At 40.1% G+C, this 16,120-nt stretch overlaps 1 protein-coding gene across 6 annotated transcripts in view; it reads right to left on the reverse strand.

Moving 5' to 3' along the window:
* Positions 1-16,120, reverse strand: part of Fam228b (family with sequence similarity 228 member B) — a 27,343-nt gene that overhangs the window by 1,908 nt on the left and 9,315 nt on the right. For 4 of the 6 annotated variants that reach the window (XM_015479926.2, XM_015479929.2, XM_015479927.2 and 1 more), the window contains 5 exons: positions 15,484-15,564; positions 12,200-12,287; positions 11,955-12,105; positions 7,222-7,326; positions 3,321-4,857 (listed from right to left, as the gene is read on the reverse strand). In XM_015479926.2, the coding sequence (XP_015335412.1) occupies positions 4,596-4,857; positions 7,222-7,326; positions 11,955-12,105; positions 12,200-12,287; positions 15,484-15,564 (687 nt within the window). In that variant the 3' untranslated portion in view covers positions 3,321-4,595. Of the gene's footprint in view, positions 1-3,320; positions 4,858-7,221; positions 7,327-11,954; positions 12,106-12,199; positions 12,288-15,483; positions 15,565-16,120 lie in introns of those variants that run through there. The other 2 variants (XM_015479928.2, XM_048804749.1) reach the window with 2 other exon arrangements.

The following is a 16,120-nucleotide window of genomic DNA, read 5'->3' on the forward strand; positions in this document are numbered from 1 at the left end:
GCCCCCCCCCCCCAGCATCATCAATTTGCTCTCCCGCTGGTGCATTTCCACTGGGAGACGCACAAGTCATGGCATCTGGCATCTGGTAAGAACATTTCCTTGTCCCCGACCCTCTCCAGCCACCAACCCATCTCTCCACTCCCCTGATAGCAAAATTCCACAAAAGTTTTGCTGATATCCTGTCTTCCCGCCCTCACCCCGTCCTCTCTTGAATCCCCTCTCATCAAGCTTTCCTTCCAACGGCTCCATGGCTCCACGGCTCCGCGGTAACTTCAGTGATGAAGTCACCAGTTGCTTCTCAGTCTTGCTGAATACAGAGGAAATCCTCAGTCCTCATTTTGCTTGCCGCCTGGCGGCATTGTGACATAGTGGTGGTGCCCTCTTTTTTGACACCCTCTCTCTCTGGGCCTCTGCGACACCACGCTTTTCCTTTTCTTCCTACCTTGGTGGCCAGCCACTTGCTCCTTTCACGTTTTTTCCACTGGCTCTGCCTCCTCCTGCCAGCCTCTAAATCTTGGAGTTCCTCGGGACTAGTCCTCATCCTTCTCCTGACACTCACTGCCATGTGATCTCCTAATCAAATAGCATCTCTGTGAAGATGGCTCAAAGTCTCATCTCCACCCAAGGCTGTTCTCCCAGCTCCAGCCTGTGCATGCTGCTGCCCACTGCGTGGCCCCGGGGGATGTGGAATGGGCAGATCACAGGTACGGATGGACGCGCACCTGATTCTAGTCTCTGAGTCTCTTAGGCAATAGATGCTATGTTCTAAAGAGAGGTGTGGAGACCACTCTTCAGAATTGCAAAGTAGAGGTGAAACTGGTGTAGTGTTTAACTACTCATCCACATGAGGGGTATTCAAAGGTCAGAGGCTGGCACTGTAGTTCAGTGGTAGAGCATTGCCTGGCATTTGTGAGGCACTGGATTCGATTCTCAGCAACACATATGAATAAGTAAAATAAAGGTCCATCAACAACTAATATATATATATATTATATATATATATATAATATATATAATATACATATTATATATATATTATATATATATAATATATAATATACATATTATATATATATTATATATATACATATTATATATATATATACATATTATATATATATATATACATATTTAAAGTGGTAGAGAACTTGCCTCGCACACACGAGGTCCTGGGTTCGATCCTCAGCACCACATAAAAATAAATAAGTGAAATAAAGGTATTGTGTCCAACTATAACTAAAAATATATATATTTTTAAAAAGAGGTCAAGAATTTAAACTGAAGAGGAGTGTTGTTTTTTTTTTTTATTTTTATATTTTTTTTTTGCAAAGAGTCGTTGGTGTTTTGCGAGCACTCCTGACAACACATCAGGTGTTGGGACACATGTTTACAGTAGATCAGTGATGAGCCCACCTAAGTAAATGGACCCAGGTTGTGTTGGCTTGGATCCTGCCTGAAGGAGCAAATCTCTGCAGAAGGAGTAGTGGGACTTCCATCAGAGGCTGAGGGGTAGAGTCATAAGCAACCAGCTGGAAAAGAAACCCTCAGATGAGAAATCTCCAGCAATAGGAGTTTTCTCTGAAGATCACTTGAAAGTGTCCTAGAGGATGCTTTAGACTAAACTAGGTATCATAACATTAGAGGTAAGAGGAACTGGGTGAGGTGGCACAAGCCTGTAATCCCAGCAACTTGGGAGGCTGAGGGAGGAGGATCACAAGTTCAAAGTCAGCCTGATCAACCTATCGGGACCCTAAGCATCTTAGCGATATCCTGTCTCTAAATAAAATATTTTTTAAAAGGGCTGGGGATGTGACTCAGTGGTTAAGCGACCCTGGGTTCAATCTCTGATACCAAAACAAAACAAACAAAAAACTTTAGGGATAAGAGACTTCCTGCCCCACTACCTCTTTCTTCCTCCCACTAGGACTCTGAAGAGACTAGAATCACAGTGGCATGATGCAGAGATAAGAAATAAAGAGGAGGGCTGGGGATGTGGCTCAAGCGGTAGCGCGCTCGCCTAGCATGCGTGCGGCCCGGGTTCGATCCTCAGCACCACATACAAAGATGTTGTGTCCGCCGATAACTAAAAAATAAATATTAAAAATTCTCTCTCTCTCTCCCTCTCTCTCTCACTCACTCACTCTTTAAAAAAAAAAAAAAAAAGAAAGAAAGAAAGAGGAGGATGGGAAAGAGAGGAGATGTCTACCCCACTCTCCTGTCCTGTACTGCCAGCCTCAGCAGCCCAGGCCAGGGAGAGAACGGAGAGAAATGAAGATCAGCATTATTGCCATTAGACCAGAGAGGCCATCTTAACTACCTAAGGGAGACTTTGTAGCCAGAAGACTTTACCTTCTGAAAAAGCCCAGGACAGGAGGAAACTACCCCAAACAGAACATGCTTAGGTGACTGGTGAAGGAAAACCTGAGTGGCTTTGTAAGTATACCTGGCAAAGCCTCCTTCTATGTTGCACTGGAGGCCAGGTACCCGAACTGAGCCCCACACAGGACTGCTCTGCTCACACTTCTCTCTTCAGTGAATAGGCCCACAGGCCACCAGGCCCCTCAGGACAGAAAGCTAGGGGAGGGCTGTCTTTGACTCTTGCTTCCCCCCAACTCACCATGGCAACAGGAAGGAGCTCTGCCAGCTTGTTCACCTCCCGCTCCCCACGACCGCCCCGAGCTCCGGCCACCATGCTCCTCTGCCTAGTCCCGGCTCCTAGCTGCTCTCCTGCTCCTATGATAGGGTGTACAGCAGCCTTAATTCTTTCGCTGAAAAGGTTGTTGAGATCATATTTCTCCTTGGAGAGGCTTCCCATCCCACTTTGTCTTGTATTCCAGCTCCCTGTCGTGGCCTGTGACCCTCGTACAGCTGGGCACCTGCCTCCCCCGGCCTGTCCCCTGCCTTTCCCTCCACACTCACTGTGTCGCAGCCTCGCTGGCCCTGGCTGTTTCCTGAACATGCCAACTGCAGTCCCATCTTGGGCAGTCTCCTGTGCCAATCCATGTGTCTGGCTCACTTCCTCAGGCTGCTGCTGCGCACGTCTCTTCAGAGAACCTTCCCTGACTCCCCTCCTGGCCCATCCCCACCCCACACCCCTGTCCTTATTACTAACTTGCAGGATGATACAGGTGGACTTTTGGTTATGGTCTGTCTCCCCATCAAAATGCAAGTGCCACTGATGAGAGCTTTTCTGCTTTGTGCCTCGTTAAGTCCCCAGCCCCTCCAATGCTGCCTGGCTCAGAGCAGGTCTAGGTGCATGTTAAAATTTTGAGGAAGCAAACAAACACTGGGGAGGGTACTGAAAGTGGTAGTAAAAGGAATTAAGACACAAAATGAAATTTTAATAAATTTTCATGAGTAAAAAAATCCATTAGGGAGTAGGGAAATGGAGAGACAGGAAAGAAGTCAGACGGACAGATCGCCACGTGAGACACAGGCTCTTCACGTTTCTCCATCTTTCTTTTTTCTTCCACAGGCGATCCTTTGTTGAAATATTGTCTTTCGTACCTCTTAACTAGCTATTGACGTCATCTATGATATCCTCAGGGTGGCGGCCATCAACATTGCAGCCTACAGTCTGGCCAGCCCCCATGATCTCTTGAAGAATTCCAGAAAGTTTTCTAGCTAAAGGCAGAGCCACATCTGTTGGGCAAGTTTGATAATGTCATCCCAATTGATATTACCACTGTGTTTAATGTTTTTTCGTTTCTTTCCGTCTCTCAAAGGTTCCTTGAGGGCTTTGATGATCAGGGTAGAGACAGAGGGTACAGCCTTGATCTGGGCCTGTCTTTACAATCAGTTTCACTGTGATTCCCAGGCCTTTGAGTCACCAGCTAGCTTGGCAATGTCACCACCAACCTTTTTGAAGACAGACCCAGGGGGCTGATCTCGGGGGCCATCAGTACACCTCAGGTTCACAAATTTGATCTTGATGGGCTGAACTTGGGCAGCATGGCACATACCGGCTGGTGTCAGATAAATGATTAAGGGCAACCAAAGGAAGTCGCACCTTGACCTCCTCTGAGCTTCGTGCTCACTGATGAATTCTAACTAGGAAGGGAGGAGGAGGAGGAGGAGGAGGAGTAAGCATTTTGACCTCTCTAAAGCCACTCCAAAAAGAGGCTGTCTCCAGAAAGTTGGGACAACTGGTGGAGAGAACTGAGGAAGAGCTCCGCCCAGTCCTGGAAGCAGTCTGGGCAAGGTCCGGCACATTTCACTGTGGCTCTCTTAGGAGAGCTCTGAACTCTATGGACACCTATATTTTCTATACAGTTTACATTTGGGGGCTTTTGCTTTTAAATTTTACTACTTTAATTTAGTGTTGGTCCTTTGGAAAATTTTCTGTCTTGATTGAATTAAGGGAACAAAACTTTGGCCTGGCTTGGGTTTAAGTGGCAAATAGTAGAGAACTGGTAGGAAAATAGACAGGTGGGACCTCAGGAGAGGGAGCCAGGGAAACCCCGCACAGCACAGGCCCCCCAGCAGACTGCACCTCCATGTGCAGCTCTGCCAAGTTGCAGGGATGCAGCCGACAGCTCTCTGTTCCTTCTGAATACAGGACACCGCCTCTCAGTTTCTCCTGTCCCACCCCCCCACTAGAGCAGGTGGTCCCCTGCCTCCTCTCCTGTTGGAAGCCCGCCACACCGCGCAGTTCCCGGCTGCTCAGACTGTGGTGCCTGCAATGGCTGCCCCGTGTGCTGCCCTGGCTCTCGCCCATCCTGGTCTTCATCCTTTTCTGCCTCCTGGTTGACATTTAAGGAAGAAAAATGTTCTTCGGAGTTGGCCTCTGTAGTACTTGGGTTCTTTCCCTCCTGATAACAGAGAGGTTCTTTTTCCGGAAAGGATGGCCCTTTGTTTCTGTAGGGAGGAACCGGGAAGGAAGGGATTCTCTTAACTCTCAACTTAATTGTAGCACTTAACATTTTTATTTACGATTGAAATTGAGGGCTGGGGATGTGGGTCAAGCCGTAGCGCGCTCGCCTCGGTGCGGCCCAGGTTCGATCCTCAGCACCACATACAAAGATGTTGTGTCCTCCAAAAACTAAAAAATAAATATTAAAAATTCTCTCTCTCTCTCTCTCTAAAAAAAATTTTAAAAAAAAGAAATTGATGGGTTCTATATGAATTTACATGATTTTATGAAAAAGAAACCCAAATAAATGGAATTACCTTACCCTAGTATTATTTGCATCTTAAGTCTCTTTGCTTAATCAGCTGAGCCTGGGTCCCTGGGAGTGAATGAGCCCCAGGTGCAACTCTCCAGTCTGGGGTGATCTAACTCTGCCACAGACAAGCCTGCCTCTCCACCGGTGGCCCTCACTGGAACACTTCCTTCATCCACGGAAGACTCCAGTCTCCCTCCTTTTACAGATGGAATTTTACACTCGAGCCTCAATACGAACTTCCAGGTTCCCCAACAAGGTGATATTCCCCTTCTGATCTGGGTCACACTCTGCTACAAGAGGTATTTGAAAACAAAATCTCTCTCTCTCTTTTTTTTTTTTTCCAATTGAGAGAATTTAGGATGAAGATATTTATTATCCTTAAAATCTTATCCAGACATGTTATTCTGTTTGAGACTGCAGCAGTCAGGGTACAGAGAGAGAGACTTATTCCTTTGGACTCTGACATACACAAGTGATTCTGAATCATTCTATCTTTTAAGGCCTTCAACCACTGAGCAAATAGGGCTTAGTTCCAGTACTTCCTTTATCCAGCGCTGAATAAGGAACAAAGCTGCGTCACCTCAGGGACTCTGAGAAGTGCACACCAGTTAACTCCATCTCTGACATCATCCATTTCTATTTTTTCTTTTAATTTATTTTTTCCCGAGACAATTTATTTATTTTTTCCTGAGCAGCTGCATTGCTCAGGCTGGTCCTGAACTCTGGACTCCAGTGCTTTTGCCTCCTCAGCCTCCGCAGAACCACTGAGAGAGCAGGGCAAGTAGCCCTGCTGGCACCAAGCCAGCTGCCCTAAATGCCCCCAGCTGCAGCCGCCTGGCATTTACAAACTAAGTTCCAAACCTATTCAGGAAAAGGAAGGGAAACCATGGCTGCTTACTCTGGCACTTTTTGGAACAGGGACCTGTAGGCCAACCTCCTGCACAATGAAATGTAAGCTCATTTTTCTTCCACTTTGTTTTTTTACAGCTTTGCTGAGGTACAATTTACATACCATAAAAGCCACCCATTTTTAAGTGTAAAGTCAATGGTTTTCAGTATATTCACAGAGCTGTGCAGTCATGACCATGATCTAATTTTAGAACATTTCCATTGGCCCAAAACCTCATGCCTATCCACAGCGACTTCCATTCCCCGCCACTGGCAACCACTATGCACCTTCTACCTCCATAGATTTGCCTTTTGTAGGCATTTCATATGAAAACAATCACTTGTGATTGGCTTCCTTTGCCGAGTCTAATGTTGTTGTATCAGTACTTCTTTCCTTTTTATTGCTGAATTATATTCCATCATATGGCTACTCCTTGTTCATCCATTCATCAGTTGAACATTTGAGTTGTTTCCATTATTTTATTTTTGATATTGTGAACAATGCTGCTATGAATGCTCACATCCTGACCTTTATATGGACATAAGTTTTTATTTCTCCTAAGGAGAAAGCTATTTGTTGAATTGCTATGTCATATGGTAATCTAGTGTTTAGCATTTTGAGAAACTACCAAACTGCTTTCCAGAGTTGCTATACTTTTTTACATTTCCTCCAGCAATCTGTCAATCAGATTACTACAAGTTATGTAATTACATACAGAAATCTCTTTACTTTTAATTGCATAACTAGTTAACTAAGAGGATAACTAAGAGGATCCATGTTTCATGCGGTTGTAGGCACCGCTTCTCTGCTTATGACATCTTTTCAGTCTGGATACAATACTGTAATAGTTACCATCTACCAAAACTCATCCCAAACCCCATTTATACCGTTTCAATTTAACTAAAAATCTCCTAACCTTTAACAAGAGGTACAAGAGTTCAAGCATTTCCCCCATTTCTATACTTGTTATTTATGTTATTTATTCCTTAAGCCAGAGGAAAGTTGTCACCTCACCCAGACACCATAGTGGGAAGTGCCTGATGTCAGGTGGCACGAGAGCCTGGTGAGGCCTTGGCACAGACGCCAGCAATTGAAAAGATGGCAGGGTGACAGCACAGGCAAGCATTTAAATGGAAGGAGAGCAAAGCCAAGCAATAGCAGGCTTACTTGTAAGTGACTGACTTTTCTTCTTGGTATTCCGTCAGATGAGGCACTCTTGCTGAGGGTTTCAAATCAAGACTACTAGCATTAACATTCACTTTCACTTTTAACCTGTAACAGAAGAACATGTGTGAGGATGTTTTGAAAACAATATTAAGTTAAATTTATGCAGAATCATTGTTACACACTGACTGCTTGGTATCTGCTCAAAAATACCATTACTTGAAACTGGACAAGATTAATTAAGAGTCTCTGAAATCATGATGGGGATTGATCTACTATTCACTGAGGACAAAGAATCAGCCAGGCAAAATTTAAGCCACTCCCTATCCACTGGGAGCTTACACTTGGATATAAAAAGAAGTTGTAAAGATGTGTCATTTACAAGGATAAACATAAAATATTTTTCCACAGAGAGAATCAAGCTTTCCATTTCCCAGTCTCCCTTGCTATGAGGTGCCAGACGGGTGCCTTAGGTTCCTCCAGTCTTGCCCTCAGAGTTGATGGAAGGTTTTTTTTGCCCTGTGTAGGGCATCTTGATGGCATAGATAAGGGATGTGGTATGGCAATGCATAAAGTGTTTAAAGAGAGAAAGGATCCAATCACCAAGACAGCAAAGCTGTGAGACCCTGTCAGAAATGAACAAACATGATAGGGGCAAAGAAGAAACTTTAAAAAATTAAAATTTTAATATTCAACACCATGAAGAAAGAATTAGCAAACCGGAAAATATATCCAAAGAAATTACCTAAGGTGATACAGAATATAGAAAATATATTAGGAGACAGGAAATGTAAAGCATATATTGAGAGACATATATATTAGTATTCTGAATCCAGAACCAAAATGGAAATAATGAGGGGGAAAAAAAGCAATATTTAACGTGATTGTTGCTACGTTGCTATGTTCCTGAACTGGTAAAACACATAAATACAGAGATCCAGGAAAAACAACATGTACCAGTCAGTTAAAGAAAAAGAAATCCATGCAAAGACATCTGTAGAAAGAACACAGAACGCTAAAGACAAAGCAAAGTTCTTAAAAGCAATCACAGAGAAAGGACAAAAAAAAAAAATCAGAATGTCAGCAGACTCTAAAAAACAACAATAGAGGGCTGGGACGTGGCTCAAGTGGTAGTGCGCTCACCTAGCATGCGTGAGGCACTGGGTTCGATTGTCAGCACCACATAAAAACAAAATAAAGACATTGTGTCCACCTGGAACTAAACAATAAATATATATTAAAAAACAATAGAGATCAAAAAATTATATAGCTAAAGCATTAGGAGGAAATAAATGTCAACCTAAAATTGTGTACTCAGTCAATTATCTTTAAAGAAAAATTGAATTCTAAGGCTGAACTTCAAGGATAAGGAAAATGGCCCCAGAAATGTATAAAATGAGATGAGGCACATATGGATTCCTCCCTCACTGTAGCTGCTTCCCACAACTGTGTGCTACAGAGCTTGCCCAGAATTCCTGTTAACTTCTCAGAGGACGCTTTGCCTTGGATGTACCCAAAATGGAGATAATATTTAAATTAATAAAAGTATGAAATAGAACAGTGAATGATTTAAGTCTTTTTTTAATATATATATTTTTTTAATTTTTATTATTTATTTTTCAGTTTTTGGCGGACACAACATCTTTGTTTGTATCTGGTGCTGAGGATCGAACCCAGGCCTCACGCATGCCAGGCGAGCGCGCTACCACTTGAGCCACATCCCCAGCCCAATTTAAGTTTTAAGAAACTAATTCTTCTCCTTATTTTTCCATTTGTATCCAAGATCCCACTCTTATCTCTTTTCTACTAGTTTCTATGAGGTGTCTCTCTTTATGCTTCCGTAACAACCTGTGCATGTCAGTGTTACTGCATTTGCCACATTATGATAGAATAATCTACTTAAATGTCCTCTGAATTAGATTATGGTTCTTTAAAGGCAAGTACAACTCGTACAACTGGATGCATAATTCTTTGACTGAATGAATTACTGTGGTGTTGTGGGTTGAAGTGTGTTCCCCTCCAAAGATACATTCAGTTCCTAATCCCTTGTATATGTGAATGTAGTGTTATTTGGAAATAGGATCTTTGCAGATATAATGAAGTTAAAATAAGTAACACTAGATTAGGGTGGGTCCTAACCCAATACCAGGTTTCCGTATAAAAAGCAGAAAACCTGGACACAGACTCAGAGACGATCAGGTGATGAAGGAGGCAGGGGTTGGAGAGAGAGGCTACCAGCCAAGAATGCCAAGGACTGCCAGCAACCACGAGTAGCTAGGAGAACAGCAAGGGAGAGTCCTCCCCAGAGCCTTCAGAGAGAGCACGGCCGGGCCAACACCTTGATCTTAGACTTTTAGCCTCCAGAACTGTGAGAGAAAAATTTCTCTCGTGTTAAGCAACTTAGTTTGTGGTGTTTTATTATGGCAGCCATAGGAAACTAATACACACGATGAAAACTCAAAACTTAAGTGGCTGGGGTGTGGCCCAGTAGTTAGAGCGCGTTTGCACAGAAGCTGTTGTTATTATTACAGATCAGCCAGTGGAGTACAGATTTAGTGTATGGGATTGTTAAGGAAGGGGCAGATAGAAGAAGATGTAAGAGTAGGCATGACAGGGTTCAGTGCTGAATTAATTAAAGGGAATAGAAAAAGAGATAAAGAAGAAGCCAGGCCCAGTGGAGGACACCTGTTAATCCTAGAAACTTGGGAGGCTGAGGCAGAAGGATCACAAATTCAAGGCCACCTCAGCAATTTAGAGAGGCCTAAAGCAACATAGTGAGTCCTTGCCTGAAAATAAAAAGGGCCGAGGAGCTGGGTTGTGGCTCAGTGGTAGAGCTCAGTAGTGCCTGGCATGTGTGAGGCACTGGGTTCAATCCTCAGCACCACATATAAATAAATTAAATAAAAGTACTGCATCCATCTACAACTAAAAATATTTAAAAGGGGAGTGGGGCTGGGAATGTAGCCCAGTGGTAAAGTGACTCTGGGTTCAACACACTGTAGCAAAAACCAAAAGAGATAAGGCAGAATCCTGATGTTTCCTATAATTAACAACACAAAAGAAGCAAGTTTAGGTGCATAAAATGATTAAAATGACTAGTCCCCCTTCAAGCACAAGGCAAAGCAACTTACCACTAGAGGCGTTTGAGGCCCTGTACACTAGCAATAACAATAACCATAGCTGTACGCAAACTGATCAACTTCTGACTATATAGCCCAATTGTACACACCAATGATTGACAGATGCAGCACATTGATTTCTAGGGGAAAATATTAGTCTATACTATTCTTCCACTTCAAATATCTGGTATTCAGTCAAAAATTATAAGGCATGCAAAAAAAAAAAAAAAAAAAAAAAAAAAAGCAAGATAAAATAACACATTGTCCAGAGATGAAAAAAATCAATAGAACCAGATCCATAAGTGATCCTAATCTTGGAACTATCAAGGAATTTAAAATAATTGTGATAAGTATGGTTAAAAAAAAAATCTAGTGGAGGGGCTGGGGATGTGGCTCAAGCGATAACGCGCTCACCTGGCATGCGCGGGGCACTGGGTTCGATCCTCAGCACCACATAAAAATAAAATAAAGATGTTGTGTCCACCGGAAAAAAAAAAAAATCTAGTGGAAAAGGTAGACAACATGTATTAAACCAATGATGAATTTCAGGAAAAGTGCTAGAAAATGCTAGAAATAAAGATCATGATATCAGCAATGAAGCGCTCTTTTGATAGGCTCTGCAGTAGATGGGACACAGCTGGGGAAAGTCTCAGTGAACTTAAAGATATGTCAGTAGAAATCATCTAAATAAATGCAAAGAGAAAAAATAAGAGCTATAGTAATGTGGACATTGTCAGCAGTGGTCTAACAGACATAATTAGATTATCAAAAGTATTAAAAAAAAATAGCAGACTGGGGCATAAAAAAAAAAAACTGAGGTAAGAATGTTCTAGAATCTCCCCAAAATAGACATAAAACCACAGATACAAGAATCTGAGAGGACTGGGGGTGTAGCTCAGTGGTAGAGTGCTTACCTAGCATGCATGAGGCCATGAATTCAATCCCCAATACCAAAAAATAAAAATAAAAACTAATTTCAGAGACCCTTAGGTAAGACAGAAAGAAATAAACAAATCTAAAAAACATTATAATCTAGTTAATGAAAACCAAAGATAAAGAGAAAATCCTGACCATACCCAAGTAAATATCACAGAGAAACAAGGAATTATAGGTTTTTCATTGAAAATGAAAACTTTTAAAAATAATAACTATGAGGGGTAGGGTTGTAGCTCAGTGGTAGAGTGCTTGCCTTGTATGTGTGAGGCCCTGGGTTCAATCCTCAACACCACATAAAAACAAATAAATAAAAACAAAGATATTATGTCCATCTACAACTAAAAAATATATTTAAAAAACAATAATAACTGAAAACATTTTATCACTGTCTCAAGAAAAAAATTTTGCTCAGTGTGGTGGCACATGCCTATAATCCCAGTGGCTCAGGAGACTTGAGGCAGGAGGATCATGAGTTCAGAGCCAGCCTCAGCAATTTAGTGCCATATGTGGATAACCTAAGCAACTTAGTGGGACCCAGTCTCTAAATAAAATATAAAAAAATGGTTGGGGATGTGCTCAGTGGTAAAGCGCCCTTGGGTTCAATCCCTGGTACCACCAAAAAAGAAAGAAAGAATTTTCAAAGCCTAGAATGTTCATAATTTCTATTATATCAGCCATTACCTGCTCCTTTTACAAAATTCACTTTCTATGTATCTTGTAGGCAGTTTCAGCCACTCATTTGGAGTCATAAAGTGCCTCGAATTAGAAATTATTGGGAATCTGGACTGGATCTTCTCAATTTCTTTAAATTCTTTCATTGTATATAGTTTGCCTGCAGGAAGATGAATAATCCAAATTAGCACACTTAAATGCAACTGTCATTGCTCTTGGACTGTGAAACCACGTAAAAACTTGAAGCTGAGTACCAGTCTCACACTGAAGGAGAGTTCTTCTTTCATCATCCTTGTCACATTGTGCTTTTTTCAGAGGGTCACAAAACGGTGGGATGATAACCTACAAGAGAAGCGCTTATTTGAGGACTGGATTGCAGGTCTGAGGAGTAAATGTTTTCATCTATTGTAGGTTATCCACATATGGCTCTTATACCAGAAGATTCAAGAATACAGTGTCTATACACTAATAGCAGGATCTATCTATCTATCTATCATCTATTTACTATCTATCATCTACCTATCTCTATAACATATATCTATTATGTAGACCCTCTCTATATATTTAACCATTACAAGAGATGGGGTACTGTAGTACTTCTCTTAACAAGGCCCTATAGTCAAAAAGGCAAGATTAGCTCTTGTTTCAATGTGTGGGTTCTGTTTTCAAAACTTCTTTTTTTTTTTTTAAAGAGAGAGAGAGAGAAATATCTTTTTGATTTTAATTTACATTTCCCTAATGGTTTAATGATGGTGAAGAATATTTTATTATACCTATTTGCCATATGGAACTCTTTTTTTTTATTATTATTGTAGCACTTACTGTTTATTAAACATTCTTTGTAACTATGGGGATTGGGGAGGAAAGTTCAAAGATGAATAAGACAATATCTGCCCTTCTCGACCTCGAAATTAACTGTATCATTTAAAAAACACAGCCACGTGGTCAGCATCTGAAATTAAATTGCCTCGGGGCAAGTAAAAAGCTCAAGAAATAAAATTCTTCACTTAAAATTAAAAAAAAAAAAAGAGAGAGAGAGAGAGAGAGAGAGAGAGAATTCTTAATATTTATTTTTTAGTTTTCGGCGGACACAACATCTTTGTTTGTATGTGGTGCTGAGGATCGAACCCGGGTGGCACGCATGCCAGGTGAGCGCGCTACCGCTTGAGCCACATCCACAGCCCCTCCAAAACTTCTTTTACATTAGCATATATTCCTAAATTTTAAAATCCCTTTATTGTTCACAAAAGGAAAAAATGTATCCACATATTTGTCTTAATCCTAGCATCCATAATTACCAACATAATTAAATATTATGCAAAACTTTAGCAAAATGCTATTCAAAATGTAAATCATCTGGGCTGAGGTTGTGGCCCAGCGGTAGAATGCTCGCCTAGCATGTGCGAGGCCCTGGGTTCAATCTTCAGCACCACATAAAAATAAATAAATAAAATAAAGGTATCATGTCCAACTACAACTAAAAAATAAATACTAAAAAAATGTAAATCATTTTACTTTACAATAGTAAAGCCCTAGATCTATTTTAATGGCCAATGTTATCACGTGACAGTTTTATATAAAAAACAGAATTCAGCAACTATCACATTCATGGCTTAGAGCTTAGTCTGAAATTATACCGGGTCACCTATGTATCTTTCTAGTAATAATCCTGGGATAAATAGAATGCACAACATGACTTTAGAGTTAAAATACACAGCGCTCAGACTGCCCTTTAGAATGGTGCTTTTACAGAAGTTATGAAGAGTGCTACTTATAAAGAGAAGACATCAACTTGCTATAAAAAGAGACAAGAGCAGTACTATCATTTTAAAGTATTTTTATATCACCTAGTGATATATGAATAACAAATCAATTTTTAAACTTTAAAGAGAGAAACAACATTCTGCATAGGACTTGGCACATGGTAAGATAACAGAACAATGGGATTCTAGTTATTTGCTATAGTCTGAATGTTTGTGTCCCTTCCAAATCCCTATGTTCAAATTCACCAGTGAGAAGGGCCCTTTAGAAGGTGTTCAAGGATAGCATCTTGATCTTGCACATCCCAGTTAAGTTTTTGTTGTTAATAAACAATATAACCAGTCTAAAGTATTTTGGGCTAGAAGGAGGAACAAACTAAGATAGTATGAAAAAGATATAGTTTAAAATCTCAATATCTGTGTTCCTAGTAAGTGAGTCTAAAACTCTAGCTCTTAAATTTTCAGTTTAATTTTTACCTATAAAATAGGGACTGTGGTATGCATGCACAGACACACACAATTTTTTTAAAAAAAGATCCAGAATTCCAGAACAAATGTCAGCAGCTTAAAAATGTCTATGGCCCAAAGAAGTTTTGGGGGAAATTTTATTTTGTTTAATAATATCCACCATTAGCCAGATGGTGGAGAAACGGACTCTGCTGGGAGTGTAGGTTTACACAGCCTATCTGGAGGACTGTCCAGCAGTATGAATCAAAATCATGCACACCCTTGAACTCAGCAATTCTACTTCTAGCAACTTGGCTGTGGGGAAAACAACAAGAAATATCAGGCTACAGAGATGTGCATCATAAGTCATTTATGACAGCAATACTCAAAAACAATCTACATATTCAAATGGGGAATCTGCTAAAAGGAGGCTGTATGGTAAGTAAGTACATGATTAGAAACACATTTATACTCTTCTGTTTGCTGTGGAGTGACTTTCACACATAACCTATCTGTGCTTTGCTTTTGTCATGTGTGAATTACCTTATACAGTGGGAGATATTGGGAAAAAAAGTTCTAAGGCTTGGTTAAGGCTTCAGTGTAAGTTAGCTGCTATTAATAATAGAATATTGTGCAGTGATTAAAGTTATGGGTTTGTATTTATTGACAGAAAAGCAATCCATAAATTGTTGCTGTAAGTGACAGCATATTATAAGATCAAATGTATGACATAGTCCCATTCTTTACTTATTTACTTTAAAAAGTTTTTTTTTTTTTTTTAATATTGGGAATTGAATATAAGGGCACTTAATCACTGAGCCATATCCCCAGCCCCCTTTTTTGTATTTTATTTGGAGACAGTATTTTGTATTTTATTTAGAGTATTTTTGTATTTTATACATATGTGTGTGTATGTATATATATATATATATATATATGCACATAAATATAGAAAGTCTAGAAGGATATACAGAAAAATGTTCATGAATTAACTCTGGGTAATGGAATTATGACTGTTTTTTATTTTCTGCATTTGAAAAATCAATATTCTCATTGATCTACCGTGAAAATGGATAACTTGTGTATCAAATTTAAAAGTCTATGAAATTTTTAAGCATTTTCTATTACCCAATTATTATACAATATTTTCAAATTTTACAAAGTTTTAATTTACTTTGGCCTTTGGGATTTTTCTTAAGATACAGAGATGAAAAACTATTCTTAAACTCTTACTGCATTTTTAAGGAATCATTAAAGGACAAGTTATATAGTAGGGCCACTCAAGATAACCAGACACATACCATCAACACTAAAATGAGAAATTTACCTACTTTCATGAAATTGGGGTCTTCTTTGCTCACACAAAAAGGATCATATTCTTTTGGATCATAATGTTGTATAAATGCATTTCCCTATAAGTTGGAAATAAAACCACATGTAAGAATAAAAGGTACACAATTAGTTTTGAGCATGGCAGGACTAGAGTCAAACACAGTTTCATTCTTGTGCTTCAAAGTGGCATCATCAATGACAAATGCAATAAGAAAGAGAAGACTAAATTGGAAATTAAATTTAATTTATTCCAGTAATAAATATGTATAATAGTGATGAAAGGAATCTAGTTAAAATTTGTAAGATTTTAATGAAGACTGTTGGAACACCAAAAGATTTGGAAATTTGTTTATAACAAACATCTGCAATCTTTTAAAAACGCAAAAAGAACAGAAATATTTAATAACTTTTCAACTAATCAAGTTTCAGAGCAAATGAAAAATATATCCTAAACCTAGAGTCCAAATTTTTTAAATTGGCAAATAAAATAAACAATTTCAAAATGGTTCCCGTGTACACAGTTGAATCCGGGCCTCAACCTCCTCCTCCATTCTTTCCCATGTCCTGGAGGTAGGAATGTTTTCTGCTGTCACAGGTATGTGTTGCACATACATAAGAGGAGAGGGAGCAGACTGC

Source organism: Marmota marmota, unplaced genomic scaffold, assembly GCF_001458135.2.
Source record: "Marmota marmota marmota unplaced genomic scaffold, marMar, whole genome shotgun sequence".
NCBI lineage: Eukaryota > Metazoa > Chordata > Mammalia > Rodentia > Sciuridae > Marmota > Marmota marmota.